The 25,324-nt window shown below is 40.9% G+C and overlaps 1 protein-coding gene across 1 annotated transcript in view; it reads left to right on the top strand.

The window, feature by feature from the left end:
* The window catches only part of gpr158a (G protein-coupled receptor 158a), a 193,917-nt gene that overhangs the window by 101,553 nt on the left and 67,040 nt on the right, over nucleotides 1-25,324 (top strand). Inside the window, exons 3-5 of the mRNA XM_007889712.2 lie at nucleotides 8,088-8,190; nucleotides 9,438-9,652; nucleotides 21,305-21,373. Coding sequence (XP_007887903.2) covers nucleotides 8,088-8,190; nucleotides 9,438-9,652; nucleotides 21,305-21,373 — 387 coding nt within the window. The remainder of the gene's footprint in view (nucleotides 1-8,087; nucleotides 8,191-9,437; nucleotides 9,653-21,304; nucleotides 21,374-25,324) is intronic.

Below are 25,324 nucleotides of genomic sequence, written 5' to 3'. Positions count from 1 at the left end.
GTTGCTGTTGCTATTCTGGGAGAGATGGAGACACGACAGCAATAGCCATCGGAAAGTCTTTAATCAGAATGTAGATTTTGCATTTCTTTGCTTAAAAATAATTTTGAAAGTAGACACTTAGAGTTAAAAAGTCAATCAAGTGGCATCGAATGAATTGTTGTTAAATTAAAAGTGAGACTTCCTTCTGAAAAGGGTTAAATGCAAACTATTCCCTGAAATCAGGAGATAGATGTTTAGTAATTAACCTATTGGTAAGGACAGGTTTTAAGGACACGTTTTTAACCACATTTTCTAACCATTTTACAATGCTGCAGTTTTGACCCTAATGAGTTTCTTTTTTTGGTCAGCCAGCTGTCTGACATGTGCGTTCAATGCAATCGCATACTTTCTCTGCAGAGGAACATATCCTACTTATTTAATTCTGGAGAATATGAGGTACAGAGACAAGGTTTGGGGCCCTCAGACTGTGGGTTGAGTTACTGTTGGAGTTTAACCAGCTAAAACTGTATTGTTTGCCGTTGAGGACACTGTCTGGCAAGCTTTCTCATTGCTTATCCAGCTAGGACCAGCCTACCTGTTAGGGCTTTGGCTAGCAGGGTTAACAGGAGCTGAATGGGAAGAATTCCTGCTCCCAGTGCCCTAATGAGCAAAATGGGTTTCTGTATCTTCAAATAAGCTACACGGTGTTGAATATTATTTGTAATATGTTATTTTTTAGGTTTAAGGTTTGCAACTAATCCCATTTTTAGTTGACGAAAAAAGAAATGCAGTGATGCAGACTCTGTTTGAGTGTCGGAAAGAATCCTTTTCCCTTGTGAAAATGTATTCTGATTTGTTATCAATGAGTCACTGTTTGCCTTGCAGATTAATGTGTGGGTGGTGTGCACAATTTTCATTACCTTAGGTCACTTGCATTTACGTTTTAATTTGATTTTTAATGTTGGTCCTTCGCGCTACTAAACTATCTGCTACTTACGGCACCAGAAGATAAATTGGACCCGCTTGAGGACTCGCAGTTCTGCGGTTTCCGTTGGTTATTTTATTTAGCAATGAGGAAGAATTCTTATAATCCAGTGTGGTCAAACCCCTTTCCATTTTGGTATATTCTTGGGGCTGGGAATAGAGAGATTCAATTTGTGACTGAAATCAAAATCTTTGTACATCACACAGCTTAAGTATCGCTGCTCAATCTCAGTGCTTTCCATTTTGTCCTGCCTTTATCAGACAGACCCAAGCAAACACTGCCAATTCTTTTCCAGCAAGCTCGTCTTTCTATTTAAAGGGGGCACACAATTCTTGCAAAGCAAACCAAATTCAGAACAGAGATACAATACAATTTACATGCCTTTTACGTTGCGAGAACGTCTCAAAGAACTTTATAATGTTGCATGGGTAACAGAGCTGTGGATAATAATAATAATAATTCTTGCATTTGATATAGTGCCTTATCAGATTCGAGACGTCTCAAAGCGCTTCACAGAGTATACTGTAAAGTGTATGGACTGTATATTTTGTGGGATGGGAGTTGATGCCCTGTTGACCTGATTTTCTCTTGGCTTTTATAAAAACACAACATATGATTTCAAATTTTGAGTTTGGGCTTGATATAAAAGGTTCCAAGAATAAAATAAATATGTAGATTAAACCAAAATGGGAATACTTTACTCCTTCCGAAGTAATTTTGTAAAGAGGTGTTGTAATGCATTGCAGTGAAGAATATTTCCTACAGAAAAAAATATACAAGCATCTGTAGGAATAGCAAGTAAGAATAAGTAGTAAGTGGAGTCTCAGTGGTTAGAGCACTCGCCTCGCAAGCGAGAGACCTGGGTTTGATTCCTGGCAGAGCGAAATGTTGGACAAGTTTCCTTACTCCACACGCCTCTGTTTACCTCGCAGGAAGTAGGAACCAGTTGTTAGGCGATTGGTGGATCGCTTTTCCAGGGGTAATAATTCCTTCAAAAAAAAAATTGGTTATTCAATCCATGGCTGTTTGTGGGACACTGCTGTGCGCAATTGGCTGCCACGTTTCGCCCACAAAATATACAGTCAATTCACTTCACAGTATATTCTGTGACAAGCTTCGAGACGTCTTGAAGATGTGATAAGGCGCTATATCAAATGAAAGGATTATTATTGTTATAAGAATAGATCAGTACATTTGACATCAATTGCTGTGAAAATCTTTGAAATTATTTTAATAAAAATCCTTACATTCGATATATCATGGCATCAAGATGTCTCAAAGTGCTTCACAGCAATTTGCGCACAGCAATGTTCCACAAACAGCCACACCGTGAATAAGCAATTTTGTCTGGGGGTTTGTTGATCAGACACCAGGAGAAATGTCCTCTTTTTTTGAATACAACTGTGGGATCTCAGTTTAACATCTCATCTGAAGGACAGCGCTTCTTGCAGTGCCTGATACTGCACTGGAGTGTTGGTCTTGAGTTCAAAGTCCCAACATGGGGCTTGAACTCACAGCCTTCTGACTCAGGGGGAGAACGCTACCAACTGAGCTAGGCTGACGCACATTTCATGAACCTGAACTTCTGCACTGTAATGAGGCTTCACTGCATGTTGGCAGAGCAGGGCAGGCAGGTGATTACACTGAACTAGATGCCATTGTTCCACAACAAGTTACAAGAGAAGATTGGCAATGAATTATTAAAGGTTTCTTTTTGTGAGAGGATATTACCTTGTGTGCATTGTTCCTTTTTATATGCTCCCTAAGGTAAGCAGCTGCCTGAGGTTTGTTCTTTGCCAGCATTGGAAATGCCTGCCTCATTTTTCAGTTTATAACTGGATGTTTGTGTTTGTTGAGTTCATAAATAACAGTTTTGACAACGCATCATTAGCAGTGATGGTTATTCCCGATTGGCTCCGGCTTCCTGTTTGGTTCGTTGTGTCCTCCGTTCCACCATCAGTGGCCCCGCTTTCAGCCACTGGACCCCGAAACTCTGAAACACTCTCCCTCAATCCCTCCATCTTGCCCTTCTTCAGGTCATGCCTGAAAACCTTCCTTTTTGACCGTCCTTACAGTCACCTCCCCCTCCCCCCGGCTCGGCATCAGACTCCGCTGCTGTCAATCGTTCTGGGATGCTTCCCTCCATGAGGGCGCTATGCAAGTTGTTGTTGAAATGTCTTCCATTGTGCACGTTACATAGTGCATCATATGATCTTCCTTTTCGGCTCTGTGCCAACCAATCTACCTTGTGCTTCCTTTAAGTAGGATTGCCAAAACCTTAGGCAAGTTTTCTTATTCCACACGCCTATGTTTTCTTAGCAGTAAGTAGGAACCTGCTTGTTAGTCGATTGATGGATCACTTCTCCAAGGGTAATAATCCCTTCAAAAAAATAATAATAATTATTTGGTTACTGAATGCACAACTGTTTGTGGGACACTGGTGTGTGCAATTGGCTGTTGTTTTCGCCCACAAAATATACAGTCAATTCACATTAGAGTATATTCTGTGAAGCGTTTTAAGACATCTCGCAGACGTAATAATGCTCTATTTCAAATGCAAGGATTATTATAATATTATTATGTAAGTAGGAGTAGGGCAGATGGAAAGTTGCATTTCTAAATGTGGAGCAGATTATAATAAAGAAAGGCCAGGACTTGAATGAGCTGCTGATCCTGAGGGTAATTCATCAATGCTCTTGAGCAAAGGTATCGCAGTTCCTGTGGTGATTACACTCACAGAGACTATTCCCAGTGGATCACTTCTTCCTGGCACAGACTTGTTGGATCTCTGAGACTGTCAGCTGTGCCACTGCACAATCTCTGATGCACTGACAGGACCTGCTGGTCTGTGTCAAGTGCTTTGAGACGTCCTCCTGATATTAATAGTGCTGTATAAATGTAAATTGTTGTTGTTGTGTGAGGGCAGACATTTGTGCATCAACTCGGCATTTAAAAATCTCCTTGAATCAAACGTATAGAACAATCCTTCAATGAAATTCTTTGAACAGACGTCAAGAGATCTGTGTGGACCTTCTCACCATGGTGAGAATACTGTGGGAGGAAAATAGATCATAAATAACAGCTTATTTTTATGGAAAGTTGTTGGATTAAAAATCAGTAACAACATTAAATTGTTCAGTGTTATGATAACAGCTCTTAAATTACTTCAGCTGTTGTGTGCATCGATCAACTGCACCATAACAGTACTCTTGACCCAGTAATTTGACAAGGTTAAATGAATTAGGAAATTAAGAACATTGGAACAGTAGGATGACATTCTGATGATGCCAGATCTTTTAATCCCATTCCTCTAATATTTCTTCATACTGTTTAATATCCTTACTTCTCAAGTATGTATGTATGTATGTATGTATGTGTGTGTGTGTGTGTGTGACTGCCTGCCTCCCTCTCCGGTTTGTCTGTCTGTCTGCCTCTCTCTCTCTCTCTCCGGTCTGTCTGTCCATTTGTCTGTCTAATCTTCCTTTTAAATATTCAAATTGGTTTGCCCTCTACAACCTTCCAAAGCAGTGAATTCCACACTTGTACAAACCTCTATGAGAACAAATGTTTTCTGATTTCACTTCTAACCATCCTAGCTTTGATTTTAAGACTATGTCGCCTTGTTTCTGGATCCTTCTAGCAAAGGATTATCTAACTTCCTACAAGTCAATGTTGACAAGATGGAAGCCATACTCATTGGCTCCCATCAACATCTTCTAAGTTCCGGCTCTGACCTCCTAAACCTCCCCGGCCTGTCTCTCAGATTTACCGATACAGTGCAGAATCTAGGCATCAGGTTCGACCAACAGCTGTCTTTCCTTCCCCACCACCAGCCCCTGACCAGGACCACCTTCCTCCATCTCTGCTGTATTGCCCGCCTCCGACCGTACCTTACCCCAGAATGCAGCCGAAACACTCGTCTAAGCATTCATCGCCTCCTGACTGGGCTTTTCAAATGTCTTCTTTGTCGGTTTCCCCAGCAGCACCACGCACAGGATCCAGCTTATCCAAAACTCTGCCGTCCGCATACTCACCCGCACTAAACTCCGTACCCCCCAATCACACCAGTTCTAGCCAGACTGCACTGGCTCCCTATCACTGAACAGGTCGATTTCAAGATTCTCACATTTGTTTTTAAATGGCTGCCACTACTCGACTGGCTCCGGATTTCTGCATGTCCCTCGTGCCCTCTGTTTCAGCCTTGGTGGCCACACTTTCAGCCACTATGCCCCAAAACACTGGAAGACTCTTCCTCTATCCCCCAACCTTGCCCCTTCCTTCCCCATCTTGAGGTCACGCCTGAAAACCTTCCTATTCAACTGTGCCTCCGGTCACCTCCCCCTAATCCCAGCTCGGCATCGTGCTCCGCCACTGTCAAGTGTTCTGGGACGCTACTCTGCGTGAGGAGCACTATATAAATGCAAGTTGTTCTCTTCATTATGACTCACTTCCTAGCTGTTTGTGGGACATTGCTGTGCGCAAATTGGCTGCTGCATTCATTTACAAAATATAGTCTTTACAGTATATCCTATGAACATCTTTGAAACGTCCTCCCAATGTGAAAGGTGCCATATCAAATATAAGGGTTATTTATTTGTAATTATTAAATGGTTCAATCAAATAAATCTTTGAATTCATACTATTCACACCTCAGCAGACAAATTATTACCAGTGAAAGGGGAACTCTGACAAGTTACCAATGTTTGATTGTGTACAATGTGTTCTGTTTATTATTATTAATAGTAATAATCCTTAATTTTAGTACGTACCTTTTCAAGTTGGGAGGACATCCCAAAGATCTTCACAGGATATACTGGAAAATGAAGTGACTGTGTATTTTTGGAGAATGCAGAGCCAATTTGCACACGGCAAACAGTCATGAAGTGAATTACCAATTTTATTGGAGTAATAGCTGACCAGGACACAGAGTGAAACTCCCTTCTCTATTCGAATAGTGCCATGCTGTGCGCAATTGACTGCCGCATTTCACCCGCAAAATATATTCAATTCCCTTTACAGTATATTCTGTGAAACGCTTTGAGATGTCGGAATGACATGATAAGGGTGCTATATCAAATGCAAGTATTATTATTAATATTATTATTAAGGGATCTTTAACATCTGCCTGAACAGGCAGACAGGTCCTTGATTTAATATTTGCATTTTTTCTTTCAAAACGTTTACATTTGTAAACATTTTTAAAAAAATCTGAATCCTGAAAGAATACTCTGCACATAACAAATGATACAAATGTGGACTAAATCTCACCTGTGAAGATTATTGTTGCATAAGGTTCTAATGTGATCTATTTATATTGAGGATTGTTAACCCACCTCCAAACTAGGAGAGGACGAGGTTTTCCTTTGTCACAGTGGAGAAATTAATGCCAGAGCTCCCTAGTGCACTTGAAGAGTATTGCAGAAAGTGTAAGACACTGTAATGTAGATAATGTAGTTACAACAACAATTTGCATTTATATAGCGTACTTCATGCCAGGCAGCGTCCTGGAGAGCTTGAAAGTGGCGGGATCTGACCCCCGATGCAGCGGGAGAGGGAGGGAGGAGGTGACCGTAAGCACGATCAAAATGGAAAGTCTTTAGGTGGGATTTGAAAGCGGGGCGGGAGGGTGCAAGGCGGAGGGATTGAGGGAGGTAGTTGAGATGGTAGCGGGTGAGATGCTCAAAAGAGGGGATACAGCCAGAGGACAGGGGAATAGACCAAGGGAGGTTTGGGAGATGAGGACCATCCCCCCGCCACGTTGGTTGGGGTGAGAGGTGTGATGAGAAGTGTTTGGGGGTATATTGTGGGGTTTGGACCACTGTTGAGTATGAGGAGGGAGAGTTGACAAAGATGTGGATGAGAGAAGTGGGGTTTACCTGTCGGAGGTGGGGGAGGCAGGCCTTGTGGAGAGGGTGAGTGATGGGGCAGTCGGGGTGGCTGAGTGCAGAAGTGAGCGCAGAGGAGGATGCCCGGGCTGGAGCAGAGAGAGGCTGTAGGAGGTTCCAGGAGAGAGACAGAAGATGGGGAGAGAAGGACTGAGAGGGAGAAACGAAGGGTGGGGGGAATAGGAGCGAAGGAATTTTGGGAGGGGGTGGCTTCGGTCAGGGGCGACACCACACATTGGGACCAACGTGATCAGCGAGGCATCATCAGCCCATAGGCATGGGGGGCCGTGGGAGGCTAGAGGGGACACTGCAGAGGAGAGAGAGGGAGGAGAGCCATAGTGTTATTTACCAGGTTGCCTGATCTGGTAGATAATTCAGAGAGGATTTGAGAGAGAGAGAACAGAGAGAGAGGAGAGAAGTGAGAGAGGACAGGAAGGGAAGGAGGTGAATCAAAATAAAACTATACTCGACCTGAGTTTGAACTGGGGAGCGGAAATAGAAACAAAATAGTTTACTTAGCCTGTGGAGGGTTTGAAAAAACAGCGTGCAGAAGTCACATCTCGCGGGCGGTTTGGGCTGTTGGTCCAGGAGGGAAATTTTGAAATGGTATCTCAGCTCCTGGAACATCGGCCCCTTGTCCCCCTCGCCGGTCACTGCCTGTTGGTGACTCGAGGCCTCCTCCGGCCACTCTGACCTCTCCGCTCACATCTTCAGAGGCACACTCGGCATATGCCGTCAAAAGCTATAACAACTGTATTGTGTGTCGTTGATACATACTTAAGATGCTCCTCTCGAAAATGGATACTACCATATCACGTGTAAATTTCACCATCAAACCCCGCTGCTGTTAAGCGCTTCAAGACGCTACCCAGGTTAAGGGCACTATATAAATGCAAGTTGTAGTTATTGTTGTAAATTTAAAATAAGTGGGTTGCTTTTTTAACATGCAAATGTCCATGCATGGTTGGTTTATTGGTCTCCATGATGGTCCATGTGTTCCTGAGCCAAACTGACCAGGTTTGAATAGCCTAGGGCCACTACACTAAACCAGGATTTAAGCCCAGATTCCCTCTTAATGGGGAGATAACCATACGTGTGGTCAAAGAGATTAGTTTTAAAGTGGGTTTTAAAGAGGGAGTGTTGGCGGGGGGTGCGAGGCGGAGGGGTTCCAAATGTTAGGTGTTCAGTTAAATTTAGGTTACTTGAAGTCACTCCGTGTTTTTAATCCCCCTTTACAGTGCTTCTCACCAAAAGGCCAAGGATTTATACTGGGAAGCTACAACTGTCTTTGCAAGACTGGATTCTACCGTCCCACTGGTGTCTCTCCGAAAGGCCTTGATGGTAAGTGCTTGCTTGAAAAGAAATAGTTCAATTAATAATGTAACATCCCTTTCTTAAAATCTTGTCGGGGACGTACACTTAATTCCCACGGGCTTAGAATCTAGTCTTACAGAATCATCTAAGGAGTGTTATTTCTCGTACTTTGCAACTTTAATTTGCCTGGGGAATGTGCAAAAATGCTTTAAGCACATTTGATTTATATAATGAATTAAAAATAAGCTTTCCCACAGCCTAGTAATGTACATTCTGTCATATGCATATAGTACAGGGTGAGAAATATCCAGAGCAATTTAAAATTGCAATAGAGGTATTTATTAGTTCACAAAACATCTCAGAATTTTCTGATTGGAAGGGATGAATGGACATAGCTATCGAGAGAAATAAGAAGGGTTGCAGCTTTTTTTTTAGAGTTGAGAAGATTGAGAGGGGACCTGATAAGAGTGTTTATGATTCTCAAAGGATATGATAAAATGGATGTTAATAATCTGTTAGTGAGTCTAAAACTAGAAGGTGTGTAAATATAAGATAGCCAGTAAACCAGTGGATCTAATGGAGAGTTTAGGAGGAACTATTTTATGCACAGAGTGTGAATGTAGAACTCACTATCAGAAGCTGTGGTTAAGGTAAATAACATCAAAGTGTTTAGGAGAAAACTTGATGCCTACATAAGGGAGAAGGAAGTAGAGGAGAATAGATGAAGGAATAGGAGGGGTGGATGCTCATGTGGATTATAAACACTAGAACAACTAGTTGGATCGAATGGCCTGTTTCCGTGCAATATCACTTTATGTAATTCTATGTAAGAATAACACTTATCATGGAGTCCTGTAGCTCAGTGGTTACAGCACTGGCCTCGCAAACGAGAGACCTGGGTTCGATTCCTGGCAAGGCGAAATGTTGGGCAAGTTTCCTTACTCCACACGCCTCTGTTTACCTCACAATAAGTAGAAACCCGGTTAGTCGATTGCCGGATTGCTTTTCCGGGGTAATCTTTGAAAAAAAATTGGTCACTTCAATCCACAACTGTGCGTAATTGGCTGCCGTGTTTTGCCCACAAAATTAAGTTAATTCGCTTTACAGTATATTCTGTGAAGCGCTTTGAGACGTCTCCAAGACGTGATAAGGCACTATATCAAATGCAAGGATTATTATTACTATTATTATTTCCTCTCGCAAATGCAATGAGCACACAGACCAGAATGACCATTAAGACTGAGGCTAAATATTTGTAATGGGGTGTGTTTTAGGGGACGATGAAGAAGATGTCACTGTACAAGGCAAGCATGGTAGCATTTACGAGTGCATGCCCTGCAGGAAAGGGTGCACCTTGTGTGAAGACGATAGCCCCTGCTACGCTGAGGCGGACAAGTACCTTCGCACAACTATCATCATGTTCCAAGCCTTCTGCATGCTGATGGACTTCATCGCAATGCTAGTGGTCTACCACTTTCGCAGGTGTAAGGTAAATGGTAAATCTTGTTACAGGCTATTTACTGATTTAATGCTAAAACAACTGCGATATTTACCTGCAATTAAACGTTGAGCAGAATTTTTGCTGTCATTTGTATTTAATGCGTATGTTAATGGATCAGAAGAACGAACTCTGGAATTGCAGAAAGCAGTTGCATAGCTGAGAATATCAAACCGGTTAAGGGTGATAGTCAGTCTGTAAAATTCCAACATTGCTTTATGATGGGAAGTTACGTCAATCAATGCTTCTGCTCTTACTGCACGTGGCCAACTTCCTCTGAGCTAAGAATGGCAGCCTTCTGGGTGATCAAGTTGCCCCTAACATCACTTCCTGAATGCTTATAAGAAGTGAAACAATCATATAAGAGGAGCCTCAGAACAGGTTCAGATGTAGTTCTATTTTCATTATTCTTGACAGATTTTATCCTTAATCAAAGGGAATATAACTCCCTTCATCCACTCTGCCCTGACACCCCAGTGCATCGCTCTGACTTTCTCAGTTCTCATGCCAGACTTCGGTGTGACCTGAGGAACACCATATAAACATTGACTTGATTTTTCATTTGATTCAATATTAGATCAATAGGAACATACTGAGCTGGAAAAGAACATTGCAGTTCATCCGATCAGTCCCAAACAATGCAGTGCTAAAGTTCAGTGCAGCATCAAAAGTAATAGTCGTTCCAAATTGTAAATCTAGTACCAAGGATCCTGATTCTCTCAGTTATTTTAATAGAATTTAATCCTGTTAACTCTTATCTATATAAGCAGTAGTTGAGAAATGTTATGGTTATATCAAGATTTACTGATTATAAAAGCAATATTGTTCAAATCATTTGTATCACAATCCATTACATCTGATTCCCAAATTTATCTTACTGGAAGTGATCTGTCTTATATGTCCTGTCTTTTAAATCGGATAATCACCTAAATCATACTTTCCACTGAGTCCCATTCAGTTTCCGATCAAAACTACTTAGATTTATTTGCACTACTCATAATAATCACCTCCTACCTCGTAACACCACTCACCTATCCTCCATTATTCCCGCACTTACTGACTGCCTTAAATTGCGGGAAACATAGTCTTGATCCATCGACGCATGCGCAGAAGAACTGTGAATTAAATTGTTTGGAGGTTGAAAAGTACTTTGCCTATAAACAGCTGAGAGAATGTGTGGAGCTCTGCTAACTGGTGGTTAGTTTTCAATCTTATTTAACAGTCAGTTGCATGACCAGCTATTCGATAACATTAAAAANTGATCCCATGGAAGTTCTTGGGTTGTCCATTAAATGGCTGGAACTATTGACTATTTTTGGTGTGTAGGCTGAATCAATTCATGCAGTCTGCAATTATTTCACAACATCATAAAGTGCTGTCCTCACCATAGGGGACTTAGCAGTAAACCTTCAGCCCAAATTGCTTCCATATCCTACATTGATGTTGATTTATATTGTGCTTTTTGCACCAATTCTGTATAAAAAGCACAGTGTGAACTAGACATGAATCCATAAGAACAAAAGGATGCATGGAAGAAGGCCACTCAACATGTCAAATGTGTTCCTTCCACAGACCCTGAAAAATGTACCCAATCCTGCCTGGACCTCGCTCCATGCACTCAAACTCCAGGGGAAAATTATCAGATCCTCCAGAACATTCATCCATCCACAAACTTTCATTGTTCGCTGACACATTCCTCCTCTGTCCCCGCTCCTACCGACTGCCAAGATGCATGTGACATTGAAAGAGCAGGTCTCAGGTCTGAGCATTGTCAAATCTGGCACTGCAAAAGACTTGGCTAGAAATGTTCAATTTACCTCCTGATTCATAACGTAGCTATGTAAATAGGCATCGTAATGCTATTCCTCTGAGCCACAGACTCAAACGATATCTACTTTTACAATAAGACTAGGGCTGCATCCCTACATCAGTTTCCAAATAGGACTTCACTTAAGCTCAATCATGCCTGGATCTCCTCCCCAGCCACATATGTCCATGGGCACAGATATATGTTGAATCTTCATGCAAATCGTGCCCATTTCTATTCTTTTCCCCCCAACCCCACCCCCAATACCCTCCACCCCGAGCATTTGGTTAAGTGTTTTGAGCCCTAGTTGCTCTTCATTAAAATTTTATTTCCACTTAGACTAGCAGAAGTTAAGTCATTGCACTGTACACCTGCAGTTGAAAGATTACATTAATTATTCACTTACAGCAGGTCAAGGCAAGGACTAAGACCCTCAGGATTAACCAAAGCTGTCGGCATTTTGCAGTTGTCTTATTGTGGCATCTCACAAACATAACAGATGTAACTCATTTAAAGGTAGAATATTAATTTTAGGGTTTGCCTGGATCAGCCCAAAACAGAATTCCTTGGATTCAAAATTAACAATCTACAAGAAATAGAGGGTAATATTTCTAAGTTTGTGAATGAGTGCTGAAGCAGGAGGTATCGGAAAATGTGACAAGGACAGATGAAAACTGCAAAAAGACAAACAATACTATACAAATTAACACTTGTATTGCACCTTTCAGGTCAGGAGGACATCCCAAGGCGCTTAAGCAAAGTGGAGTTTAACACTGTAAAGTGGAAGATAAATCAATTTGGATGGAAGAGTTGGGAGTACGTAGTAAATAGGAAAACACATGGAGGGGAAGATGAACAGAGAGATCTAGAGGTTCAAGAGCAAGGATCGTCAAAATCTAGTTCATATATACAAAAAGCAATAAGACAAATGGGATGCTGGCACATTTATTACAAGAGTTCTGGTAATTAAAAGAAAAGGCGTTGCTTCTCTAATTAAATAGAGGTATATGAGGATGGGACAGCATCTACATTGAAACTTCCTCCTGAAGCTAGAGTGAAGGGTGAAAGTAGTTTTTGCCCAATCTGTAGAAGGAGTGGGCTGGATGTTCAAATTACCGTATCTCGTTCCATACTTATTTCTGGCTCAATATTTTTAGAACATTTCCTGAATTTGTGAATTATGCAATAAACAAATCAGGGCTGTGGAGCTGAAGAGAAAAGATCATTAGCAAGCAGGACTAGGGCTTTCAGTGCTTCAATTTTAGGTGCTTTCTTTGGCGATGATAATTACAATTTGTGCTACAAAAACTGAAATATCTGCATGGTCTAAAGAAGTGTTCCTGCTGTTGCAGACCTTATTTCTCAATTTTCTTTGTGTGGGGAAACGGGTGCTCAGTCAGTCATGTTACAAAGTCTCTTCAAATCCATTTTGTATCTGCATCTTACATATGCTTAATTTCCAATGTATTTCCCACTTTCCTCATTTTGAGAACAAGTGCAGTGTGATATTTTTTACTTTTTATTACGTCTTTTATTGCCTCTTCCCCCCTCCCTCCCGGCTACATGTTATCAGTTTAAAGCCGACTCTGCTAGCAAATCATGAAGAGACACTTTAAAAATAAGCCTTTTTGCTCTGAATGCCATGTTCGTGCACTGATATATACGAACAATGGAGCCAGAAATAATGCCCTAATTAGCCGCAAGAATGTTATGCTTTTACACAAAAAAAACCACTGAATGCATCGTGCAACTTAAAAGAAGCCACAGGCGTAGGCACTGATGAAAGCAAATAAAAGCCAAACCAAAGAAATCTGGATGAAATAGCCATGCTTTGATAGTTAAAGATTGCGCAAATTTAAACTACGTACAAAATCAGATTGTACTCAAAGGAAATGTAGCCTATGCTGGAGAGGCAGTGAATAACTTGTGCACATTAGGAATTTCCAACCGAGATCACACATACATAAACTTTGAGAATCTTTGATTCTGTGAGGACATGTGCTTAATGGGAACATTCGGGCTAGGTAAAGCACAGTCAGTCCAGAATACAGCTCTGTAAGTCTGCCTCCAAGATCACATCATATCCACAATCTCCACATGCATCTTTTACTGTATTAGTGTCATTTTGTTGTTCCGTGGGTTCTCTCTGAGTGAGATTGCCAAATTGAGGCAAGTTTTGCTGTGACCTATACCTACTAGGAACTGACTTGAACTTGCTGAACTCATTTAACATAAGCTCCACAAGGCCTGCTGAGAGAAGGCATTTTCATTCCATCTGTCTGGATTAGATTCAAACAGAATTTCCAGAAATGAAAGGGCAATGTGTTACCCAAGCAGTGGGAATATCTTTACATTAGTAGATGCTTTTTTGAAATATTGAACCATAGATTCTATAGAGCCATAGTAATTTATAGCACAGAATAAAGGCCAATTAGCACATCTCGTCGATGCTGGCTCTTGAAAAGAACAATCCGTTGTGTCCCATTTACCTGTCTTATCCCTTTGCCCCTACAGGCTATTCCACTTTAGATATCTATCTCATTCCTTCTTGAAAGCCCCAACCCACCCGCCCCACCATTGGTGGAAGAGCCTTTAGCCACTCTGCCCACAATCTCTGGAATTCCATCCCCCAATCACTCCACCTCTCCCCCTCCTTAGCCTCCTTCAAGTCCTGCCTTAAAACCCTCCTCTTCGACCATGCCATTGGTCACCCCCCTTCCCCTCCCCTCCCTTCTCCCCCCCTGACCCCAGCTCAGGTCTAAAATGCTACACACTGTCCAGCATCTTGGGATATCCTCCCGATGTGAAAGGCGCTATACAAATGTAATCTTGTTGTTATTGAAAGCGAATATGGATCCTGCCTTGACCACCACACTGGCAAGGCATTCCACATTCTCACATCTCTGCAAACAAACCTTCTGATCTCCTTCTTTGCTGCTTTGCTATCATAAAGCACTCCGAGATACTGCCCTGATGAAAAGCGCTATATAAATGCAAGTTGTTGTTGAAGTTGGTAAATTGATGCCCTCAAGACACTGACCTACCAATCAGTAGAAGTAATGTCTCCCTAGTTACTCTATCAATCCCCTTCATAATTGTATGAACACATTTCATAACTCTGAGACGCTTTCCTGCAGGAAGTGTGCAATATAAATCCAAATTGTTGTTGGAGCTGTAACAATCTCTATCATGTTAGAGATTTAGTAGCATGATGCCATGTATGGGTGGGTTCACCTATGAGCAAAGACCTGAGGAACCTACTTTCTTTCATTGACAATAGTGCCATGTTCCTTAGGTCTTTGTTCATAGGTGAAACCACTCATACCTGGTATCATGCTAGTAAATCTCCTTTGCTCTCTCTCCCTGATAACTTTCCTAAAATGGGAAGACCAAAATAAGTCACAGCACTTAACTGTTGTTTGGCTCTTTCCCACCAACTATTGAATATATCCAGACTCAGTCCAAGAACAAATGGAATGTGGAATAACATTTTTATCGAACACCGGATTTGGAACAAAGGAAAAAAGCAGGAGACCATTCAACCAATCAAGCCTGTTCCATCGCTTTAGGAGATCTTGTCAAATCTTTTCATCGCAATACATTGCTCTTTTGCCATACTCCTTAATACCTCTACTACCCGAGTATCTGTTTCTTTCTTTCTTAAACATCCCTGTTGATTCTGCCTCATTAGCTTTCTGCAGCAGAGCATTCCACGTCCAATCCACACAACCCATGTTTCCTAACCTCAGTTCTAACCATCTTGTTTCTCGTTTTAATGCTACGCCTTTGTAATTGCAAAATAATGGTATAAAACAACAGAGGAGAGCAATGTTTCAGTCAGAATCCTCAGTCAGACATCAAGTGCACCTCAGTCAGACCCAGTGGCTTCCATGGTCAACGGTGAATCAGTCCTGCCCGTGGCAGATCGTTGGTTGATGATAATTGCTTAGTTTCAGTAAGCTTGATTTTTGCTCAAGAGTTTAATTAAGAGATGGAGAAATTGAAGAATGAAAATTTTATATTACCTTGATGCTTTCTCTTTGATAAAAAAAACCCTTAAAATAGATTTGAACATATTCTTCATCTACCTCGTAAATCCTATTGGATTTGGAGAGTGATTTGCAAGACCTTCGGGATTTGTTCCAAACCTTATGATTTGCACAGTCATAATTGCGAAAATTAACCCCTTCTCTGCTAAATAAAAGTGATGCAGAGATTGATGTTGCAATGGATACAATGACTGGAGACTGTGACAGATGCTAATGTGAGGAAGCTGAATTTTTTCACCTTGTTGAAATGGATAAATGGTGGCAGCACCCTTGTTAATAAGTACTGACATTTATTACGTTCACTTCCACGAACAGACTCATTAATTCCTTCAAACCAGTTCCCTGATGCCAATTGCTCACTGCTCAAAAGCCACACATTCCAGACAAAGACAAACAGATTTTAAAAAGATGTTAAGGCAAATGGCAATTCTTCGCAACCGTTGATTTTGAAGAGGGTTTCATCCTCCTTGTGATAAATACAATTTACATTAATGATGGGCTTTTCACATCGGGAGGATATTTCTAAGCAGTTCACGGAGCTGAATAGTATATGGTGATTGAATTCTTTTGTGCTAAGATGGCTCTTGAATTTGTTCCCATGAGGTGGGTCTTTTGATAAGGTGTTGACTGGATTTCACTTCTAGTTCCTAAATTGACTGTCCAGCACTTTGGGACATCCTCCCGACGTGAAAGGCACTATACAAATGTAATTTGTCATTATTGTTTAGGAGACTACGGAGGTCTCCTAAACTTGATAGGAAGTGGATCCAGATGTTCGCATGCAAGCTGCAACCCCCACTCCTTCCTCTCCTGAACATTGTTCTCAAAGGCCACATGCCTCCAGAACTCTGGGCATTGTATTTTCTTTAATGTGGCATCCTTTAGCGTAGGAACCCAGTTGTTAGTCGATTGGCGGATCGTTTTTCCAGGGGTAACAATGTTATTAAAGACTCAGACGCCAGCTCTTTAATAAAATTCAAAAACGATCCATTGATGAGACCATTTGGGAGAAGAGCCTGAGTCATTGTCACTATTGGGTTTCTCCTGCTCTAGTCAGAACCTAAGTACCATTGAAACAATCTGTTCAAGATGGTTTGAGCATGAGGCTTCCAAAGGTGATTCATCACAAAATGTGCAGTATGAACACAGCGTGAAGCATAGACATCAAACTCCCAAAACAGCTGTTCAGATGTAACATAATTTCCTGTTAAGGGGGTTCACAGTAAACTGTAGATAATTAAAAAATTGATGTCGAAAGCTGGCGAATTATAATCACAAATGTCACTATTTCAGATGGGTGAAATTGACATCAGTTTCTGTGCAATGATTAAATTACTTGTACTTGTGAAGAAAATAAATATTTTTGCAACAGGGAAATGAAGTGATTATGGTTAGAATGTAGAATTTTTTTTAGAATTAAATAATTGCCCAATTTCCCATGAGAATTGGGTAAAAACGCAAAAATACACTTTGTAGCAGTCTTAGTCTGGTTACATCAATTGTTAAAATAATAATACTTGCATTTGATATTTGATTTGCATTCAATGGACTGGTTTAATGTTGTATTAAACCCAAACTAGAATATGTGAACAGCTGTTAATATTTGCTTAAAATACCCTAAATATTTACCTACAATAACTGTCACTACACTTGACAGTACTTACTTATGCAGCACTTTGAGACATTTTCGCATGTCAAAGCACTGTAAAAATACATGCGGCATTTTCTTCCAAATGTCTGGAATGTCGTTTATTGCACGGCCAATACATCAATTCTTGAAAAATCAATCCTTAAAATCTACAAGGTCTTTCGACAAAATCAAACATTCCTAAAATTCCCCAAATCAATGATGGGTAAAAATTCCATTCAGCATTCTATGTAGGACTTGTGGCGCTGTATGACTTTAATGGGAAATCCCATTACTGGCTGACGTCACCAAAGGCAATGAAAGAAAATGAGTGAAGCTCTGCTTTAGCTAATATTCTTAGGAGATTCATGACTACAAAGGCTTTAGAATTTAAAATGCATTTCTATGTCAGCTTGATGTTTTAAAATGCGTGAGACATAAAACACAATAGAACTTACATTTATACAGTGCCTTTACGCCGCAAGGACGTCTCAAAGCCCTTGACAAAGTATTATGGGCATTCATCATGATGTGGGAGCTGAGCAGTTGCAGAGGGGAAAGATGACCAAATGTCTGGTCAAAGTGGTAAGATTTGAAACTGGCCTTGAGCAAGGAGAAGGAGCAAGCTGGAAGGACTCCAGGATGGAGTTCCAGAGAGCAGAATGGCTGATAACCCGCCCACCTGCCGATCGTGTGTTGGATAGAGCAGGGGACGTTAAGCAAACCAGTGTTCACTAAGTAGACCATGTTTGAGCTCTTCGTCAAGCACTGAGTAAGGAATGCTCAGGAGCATTTTGGGGGCCTTGTTAATGTTCTTCACCAAGAGGGTATTTAACAACTGGAACAGATTATCAGAAGGTGATTTCAAGATCCTCACCCTTGTATTCAAGTCCCTGCACTCCTCTGCACCCTTCTACCTCTCTGACCTCCTCTCTCCTCAAAACAGTACCCATTGCCTTCGTTCCTCCAGGTCTGGTTTCCTCCTCATCACCCGAGTCCTCCACTTCACCCTCGGCGGCCTTGCCTTCAGCCACTATGCCCTGAGGTTCTGGAACTGCCTTCCTCAATCCCTTCGCCTCGCTCCCTCCCTTCCCATTTTCAGGTCTCTGCTGAAGACCTTTCTTTTCAACTGCGCCTTTGGTCACCTTCCTCCCGCCATCCCCCTGGCTTGGCCCCGGGATCCGTTACTGTAAAGCTCTCTGAGACGCCGTCCGGCATGGAGGGCACTATATAAATCCAAGTTGTTGTTGTTGTTGTTGCATTTTGGGGACATTGTTGATGTTCTTTACCAAGAGAGTATTTAACCCAACTTGAACAGATTACCAGAAGGTACTTCAGGATTAGATCCTGGATTCATTTATAAAATAGCTTGATGATGTAATGGGAGAATGCTAGAGTGTGCATTCTGGAAGGATGGGATCAAATGGACTGAGAGGCCTATTACATCCCTGCCTCTCGTTTGATCCTGTGCAGTAGGAGGGCTAATGGGCTCAGATGCTTCATTGAGCTGGATTCATGATTTTAGAACACGTGTACACAAAGGTTATCAAATATTCCTCTAAACATGATACTTCCTGTGCTTCTGGGATTATAGAGTACAAATTCCAGCATTGAATAATGCAAACTAATGCAGTTTTTGGCAGATTTCTCCTGTCAGTCAGGGACAAATTCTATTGAGCTTTATAACCTTGGGCACCTATAGATGATCACATCCATTAAGAAGTTGGATAAATTGGATGGAGCATGTAACAAGATTAATTGCTTATTGTACGTAGAACCAAGAGGCTTAATCAATCATTTCTCGTTCCATATTTTATGTTGTTTACTAATTGCAACAATGTTAGCCTAAATGGCCAATGGCTCATATACAGTTCGTAGATATCTGACACCTCAGACAGGTGTTCTGACATTGAAATCTCCAACCTGCCTTTTGTCCTTAAGGATTCCTATTTCCTTTCATGCTCATGTTCGATAACTACTGTATTGCAAGAAAACAAATTTAATTCAGATGAGCGTGCACCAATGAGTAATACTTAATTTTAAACAATCTGCTTTTCTAAAAAATGCACAATGTACATTTGACAATTCAGACACTAAGCAATTTGGGGATTTGTTTTCGGTAACAAGTGGTTATGGAAACAGAAATATGTTCTGATTTGGCGGGAAGAGAAGGAAACGTGGACTATTATTTTATCACTGTCAGTAGACATACACATACACAGAGACATGCCAACAAAACATACACCCATACACGCAATGAATTGTAAAGCTTTTCAGAACCATCTTATCCATTAAATATCCAGCTATTTTAGTGATTTCTGCCTTGAGAAACACTCCGGAGACATTACTGTAAGGACGGGGGAACTAATGCATATTCAATGGCTTAGTTTAATTCTTATCAAAGTGATCCAAGCCGTTGAATTTTCAGGCCAAATTGAATGTTGAGCCCTTTAATTCTATAGCTACCTAAAATAGGCTATTCAAATGAAAGTCCCTACAGCTACCCATACAAGTGCATCAAAGCATCTAAATTACACTACATGCCTGAAAACTCCTTTCTTTATTGAATACTAATGCAGTAAGAGCACTGAAGTGCAAATGCCCAATGGTTCAGCGTCCTATTTCTTAACAAGGCTTCATTGCAACAACCACAACAACAACAAAATTACATTTGTTTCGCGTCTTTCATGTCGGGAAGATGTCCCAAGATGCTGGATAGTCAGTATTTCAGCTCTGAGCTGGGGGTCGGGATTGGGGAGGATGGAGGAAGCAGGGTGATCCAAAGATTGGCCAAAGAGGAGGGTCTTTAGTCGGGTCTTGAAGGAGGCAAGGGAGGGGGCAAGGTGGAGGACTGTAGGATGGAGTTCCAGATTGTGGGGGATTCCAATGCTTTTTCCAACTTCTTAGCGGGAGAAGTTCCACCTATGTCTATATCTATGATATAGCTCCCTTCACATTAAAAGGGCGCCTCAAAACACTTCACGGTATATATATTATAGGCAGACATGGCAGACAATTTGCACATAACAATGTCACACAAACAAGTATGAAGTTTATTTAGAGAATTGTTGGCAGAGACATCAGGCGAAACTTCCTCCTTTTTTTGATTAATGCTGTGGGATCTTTAATGTCCACGTGAACAGGGAGACAGGACCTTAGTTTCATCTAATCCAAAGGGTCAATACGTCTACCAATGCAGGACTGTACTGGAGTGTCAGCCTAGACTATGAGCTCAAAGTTCTGATGTGGGATTTGAACCCAAAACCTCTGGTTGAGTTCTGACTACTCTCGTTACTCTGCCTTAATCCCAGACTCCAAAGATAAATTCCTACTGCATCATTCCAGGTCAGATTGAAATGATGTCTATATGTGTGACATTACAGGCAGTTTCTTTCTGCGTGAGCAGATCTACTTGGAACTGGAATGAAACTACCTAATCTGATTTCTTGTAAGGAATCTTACAGCCAACAGAGAAAGGAAACTTCCATATCCCATCATTAAGAGATGGATTCAAGCACAAGTCCCTGACATTAAAGGATAACATATCTTAAGATTCTGCATCCGATAGCCCATCCTGTATGAAGTTTGACCATGTTTTGTTTATTTCTATACCTTTCAGTTGGGCAACACCAAGCGAGAGGTTTTCATCTTGTGCATTCCATCTTGGACTGTGAGATGCATATGTTTAAAGGGTAATGTGAACGTGAAGTGAACCTTCAAGAAGCACATAGTAGCAGATTTAAGTATTTATAAATAGGCAATAAACAGTAAGCAAGGAAGCAGAAAATGGAAAAATTAAAAATGAAAACTGGTAGGAAATCATTTTTAAAATGTCACATGTTGATGGGGGAGCTGGTACTCCACAGGAACAGTGGACTAAATTAAGGCCTTATGTGCTGAAATTGGTAGAATCCTGTGAGATAGAAGCTGTGGTTGGTGCCAATTATGAAGATGTTTCATCAGGACTATGGCTGTTCATCTTAACTAAGCACATTGGTGAGCATAGCTGAGTTGAACTTTCCTGCCAAGTGCATTAATCTATTTCAAAGGCATTGCTGTTTGGCATTAGGTGGCATTTGTTTGTTAACTTGTTTACTTAGAATACTCTATTATGTTTTAGTTCTGTAAGTAAATATATTATCTCTTTTTCGTTCTTTCAGAGTATTCGAGCGTCAGGGCTGGTGCTGTTGGAGACAATTCTTTTTGGATCTTTGCTTCTGTATTTTCCAGTAAGTAATGAATGATTTATTGTCACATACATGATTCACCAGAGTATGCATTTGTAAGAAGTTTGATTTGTTGTCAGATGTTCATCCAAATATACTTCCGCTGAAAGATTCCACGAGGAGCAATTTTCACTGTTAGCATGTTATCTTGTACGTCAGAGCCTGGGTAAGTGTTGGGTTGATGCATTAATGATCATACAATGACACTTACATTTACTTCTGTGTTCTTTTAACTGTAAATATTCCGAACATTATTTTACTTTTTTTCAGAATCAGAGAGTCATTCAAGCTTGACGTACTATAAAAGGTTTTTTAAAATATATTCCTTACATATTCTTCTGCTAATACAAACTGACTGTTTTACCCAAACTTTTGTGTAATCTGCCTTCATTGACTTTTGTGTGCTCTGCTTGGTTGCATAAGACTCTGCTTGTTTATCAGCCTGGTATATATCTATAATTCGGAAACTTTTCAGAATTTATGATTCATTTATTTTTAGCACTGATCTCACTGATATGAAAATCTATTTTTGTGTATGAGAAATATATGTCCAGCAAATAATCAGACAAGGTAACATGTTTGGCATTGGTATGTTGGAATCGAGCCAGCCCTCTGTGGCAGTCTCTGTAGTCCGGTGTTACTGAGCCAGGTGCATCTGCAGTATTCCAGGGCACTGCTGATGACAGCACAGCCAGCCTAGCTTATCGGCAGGATCTGAAAGGGCCGACCAGTCACTGGGGAAAGGGAGTCATACCACTCAGCTCCTGTTAACCCTGTAATAATAATAATAATACTTGCATTTCATATAGCACTTTTCATGTCTTCTAGACGTCTCAAAGCGCTTCACAGAATAGACTGTAAAGTGAATTGACTGTATATTTGTGGGCGAAATGCGGCAGCCAATTGCGCACAGCAGTATCCCACAAACAGTCGTGGACTGAAGTGACCAATTTACTATTTTTTTTCTTGAAGGATTATTAACAGGGGTGTGGAGTAAGGAAACTTGCCCAAGGTTTCACCTTGCCGGGAATTGAACCCAAGTCTCTCATTTGCAAAGCGAGTGCTCTAACCACTGAGCTACAGGACTCCACTAAGGCAAAGCACACAATGGGTAGGGTGGTCCTAGATGGACAAGCAGTGAGAAAGCTTGCCAAGCAGTGATATCAATGGCGAGCTATGCGGTTTTAGCTGGTTAGACTCCACCAATATCCCAATGCACACTCTGGGGTTCCCAAGCCTTGGCTATTGCCTATCTGCATCTAATACTTTCCAGCAGCGGGATGCATCCCTCCAGGGAGAGAGTGCACATTCCATTCCAACAATCTATCTCTGGGATTTCCATGTGTAGGTGGGATGAATGGAATTTTCAGTTTAGTTTGGATACTCTTGAGCATGGGGATGGGTTTCTAGAAGTGATAGAACCTGACTAACCAAAATCTATTTTCACTTCAACTTGTTTCTGCTTTGAATGGGTTATCCATTCTATCCTCATTGCAACATTCATCATCCTCCTTTGGGGGGAGGTAAGTAGGAATTCCTTGGTTCATGAGCCAATATTCCAGGTCAATGCTAACGGCAGACCAGTCAACTTGTCTCGTCTGCAGAACTTGGAAGGACAGGGAATTTTCCCAATCAGCTTCTGTTAACCCTGCAAGCCAAACCCCTAGTGTGTAAGGTGGTCCTAGTTGAACACGGATTAGGAAGCTTGTCAGTCAGTGCTTTCAATGGCAAACTGTGCTGTTTTAGCTGATTAAACTCTTACAGTTCCCCAACATTCGCTCTGGGGTCCCTGAGCCTTGGCTCTTTGCAACCTGCACCTAATACACTCTGGAATTAGTAAGCAGGGTGTGTTTCTCCAGGAAGAGAGTGTGCATTCCATTCCACTCACAAGGAAATTTCCATGTATGTGTAGGTGGTATACATATATGGAATTCTTGGTAGGGTTTCTGTTCAGTCAAGGATTTTCTTGTGTGACAGACACCCGGCTGGCAAAACTAAATTAATCAGTCTGATGCTTATTTATGCACATTCTTTGATAATGTTACCAATAGGCTTTATTAATATGTGACAATGATTGGAGGTGCGGATTTCAGCAGCTGATGAAACATTGCAAGCTAGAAGCTTGTGAATGTAGTGATGTTTAAAGACCTAAGATAAAATGTGGTAATCAATATGGACTTAGGTTCAAGATCCAGCTGGGACTAGCCTAGGTAAAAGTACAATTTTGAGAAAACCTTTTCAGTCTTTAGTGTGAAAAAACTCTCATACTTGATTCCTTCTGCTGGCTGACTGAGCACCAGCGTGTCTTGCTAGGTTAGTTCAGCTCTGGTTTTAACTATTAGTGAGACCCAGAATATCAGGACTTTAAGCTTTAAGTCATGCCAGTTCTTCAACCAATTCTATGGAAAGAATGCATAGATGTGTTATCACATAATATTTTTTGTATTTCATATTGATCATTTATTTATCTCAAACGTGATAAGGTGCTATATCAAATGCAAGGATTATATTATTATTATTATTATTATTATTATTATCACATCTACTGATTCATTAAAGTTAACTGGGACCTCTAATGGAGCTATTTGTGGTAATGTTGTCAGTTTACACTATATTGGATTCATTAATTGTTCAGGCACAACACAGAGTAAATGTGAAGTCATTATCTGGGCCAACATAATTGTTATTTTATTATTAAATAATAATGTCAATGGTTGACATAACACTTTTCATGTTGGGATTAATCTCATCGGGGAAACTCCCTTTTCTTTTAGAATCTTTAATTTCCATCTAAACAGGCAGACAGGACTTCAGTTTAACATCTCATTCAAAACCTTCAATAACGCAATGCAACCCCAGTACTACCCTGGAGTGTCAGCCTAAACAATGTGAGTTCAAAGTCCCAAAGTGGGGCTTGAACCCACAACCTTTGACTCAGAGGCAAGCGTTCTGAGCCAACTGAGCTAAGCTGACACCTATTACGATTCTGGATTACATCTATGGTCTCAGCAGCTGAACCATCACAATTCAGGATCTTTTCCAAATTGCCATTGTTAGGCTGTGGGAAGAAATAACACAGAGGCTGTAGGTTTGGGAGGTGCAATCTGTACCACTTGCATTGCTCTGGTTAGTTTCACCACTAGACACAAACTTCTATCTACACCATCTGGTGGACTGAAGAAATATCACACATTCTTAAAGCCACAATGCCAACAGTACTATAAGATAGAACTGTAAAGATTACAAATCATTCATGTCATGGGAAAGCTGAATATCAGTTTATTTGTGGTAGATTGGTTTTAAATCCAGCACTATTTACACTGAAGATTATACTTCATGTGACTCGTGCTCTGTCATACATTATGTCCTCTGCAATTTTCGTTGCCCTTTTCCCTTGACAGTTATAAAACAATTCTCTGAAACACTCCATCGAGCAGCAGCAATCATTAGAAACCATTGAAATCCATTCAGGATAGCGTCAACACAGAAATTGGGAAACATGTAAAACAGCACAAAACACAGCAATCCATAACTTTTTTGCACTAGAAATCACCAAAGTCTTCAAATCACACAACAAAAGCTTCCTGCAAAGGTGATTCCTGCTTTCTGTAACAGGGGAAACCAAAAGAAAATCCTGTTGATTCCCCCAAGGGGGTTAAGTGAAACTAATTGTAGGTATTTGCCTGCAAAATACACAGTCACCACACTTTACAGTAAATCTGGTGAAGTACTTTGAAACATCCTCCTGACATAAAAGGAGCTGTATAAAATGAGAGGCTCGTTATGATTATTATGTTTATTATTATACACTACAGAATATCTGGACAAATCTTTGCAAGGAAGATGTTCTATAAAATCAATCGAAAGAGAGATAGGATTTATAAATTACAGTATGGACACAATACAATACAAATTCACATTTATATTGGGCCTTACACATTGGGAGGGCGTCTC

Source organism: Callorhinchus milii, unplaced genomic scaffold, assembly GCF_018977255.1.
Source record: "Callorhinchus milii isolate IMCB2004 unplaced genomic scaffold, IMCB_Cmil_1.0 Scaffold2, whole genome shotgun sequence".
Taxonomy (NCBI): Eukaryota; Metazoa; Chordata; class Chondrichthyes; order Chimaeriformes; family Callorhinchidae; genus Callorhinchus; species Callorhinchus milii.
This window is presented reverse-complemented; position numbering and strand designations above follow the sequence as displayed.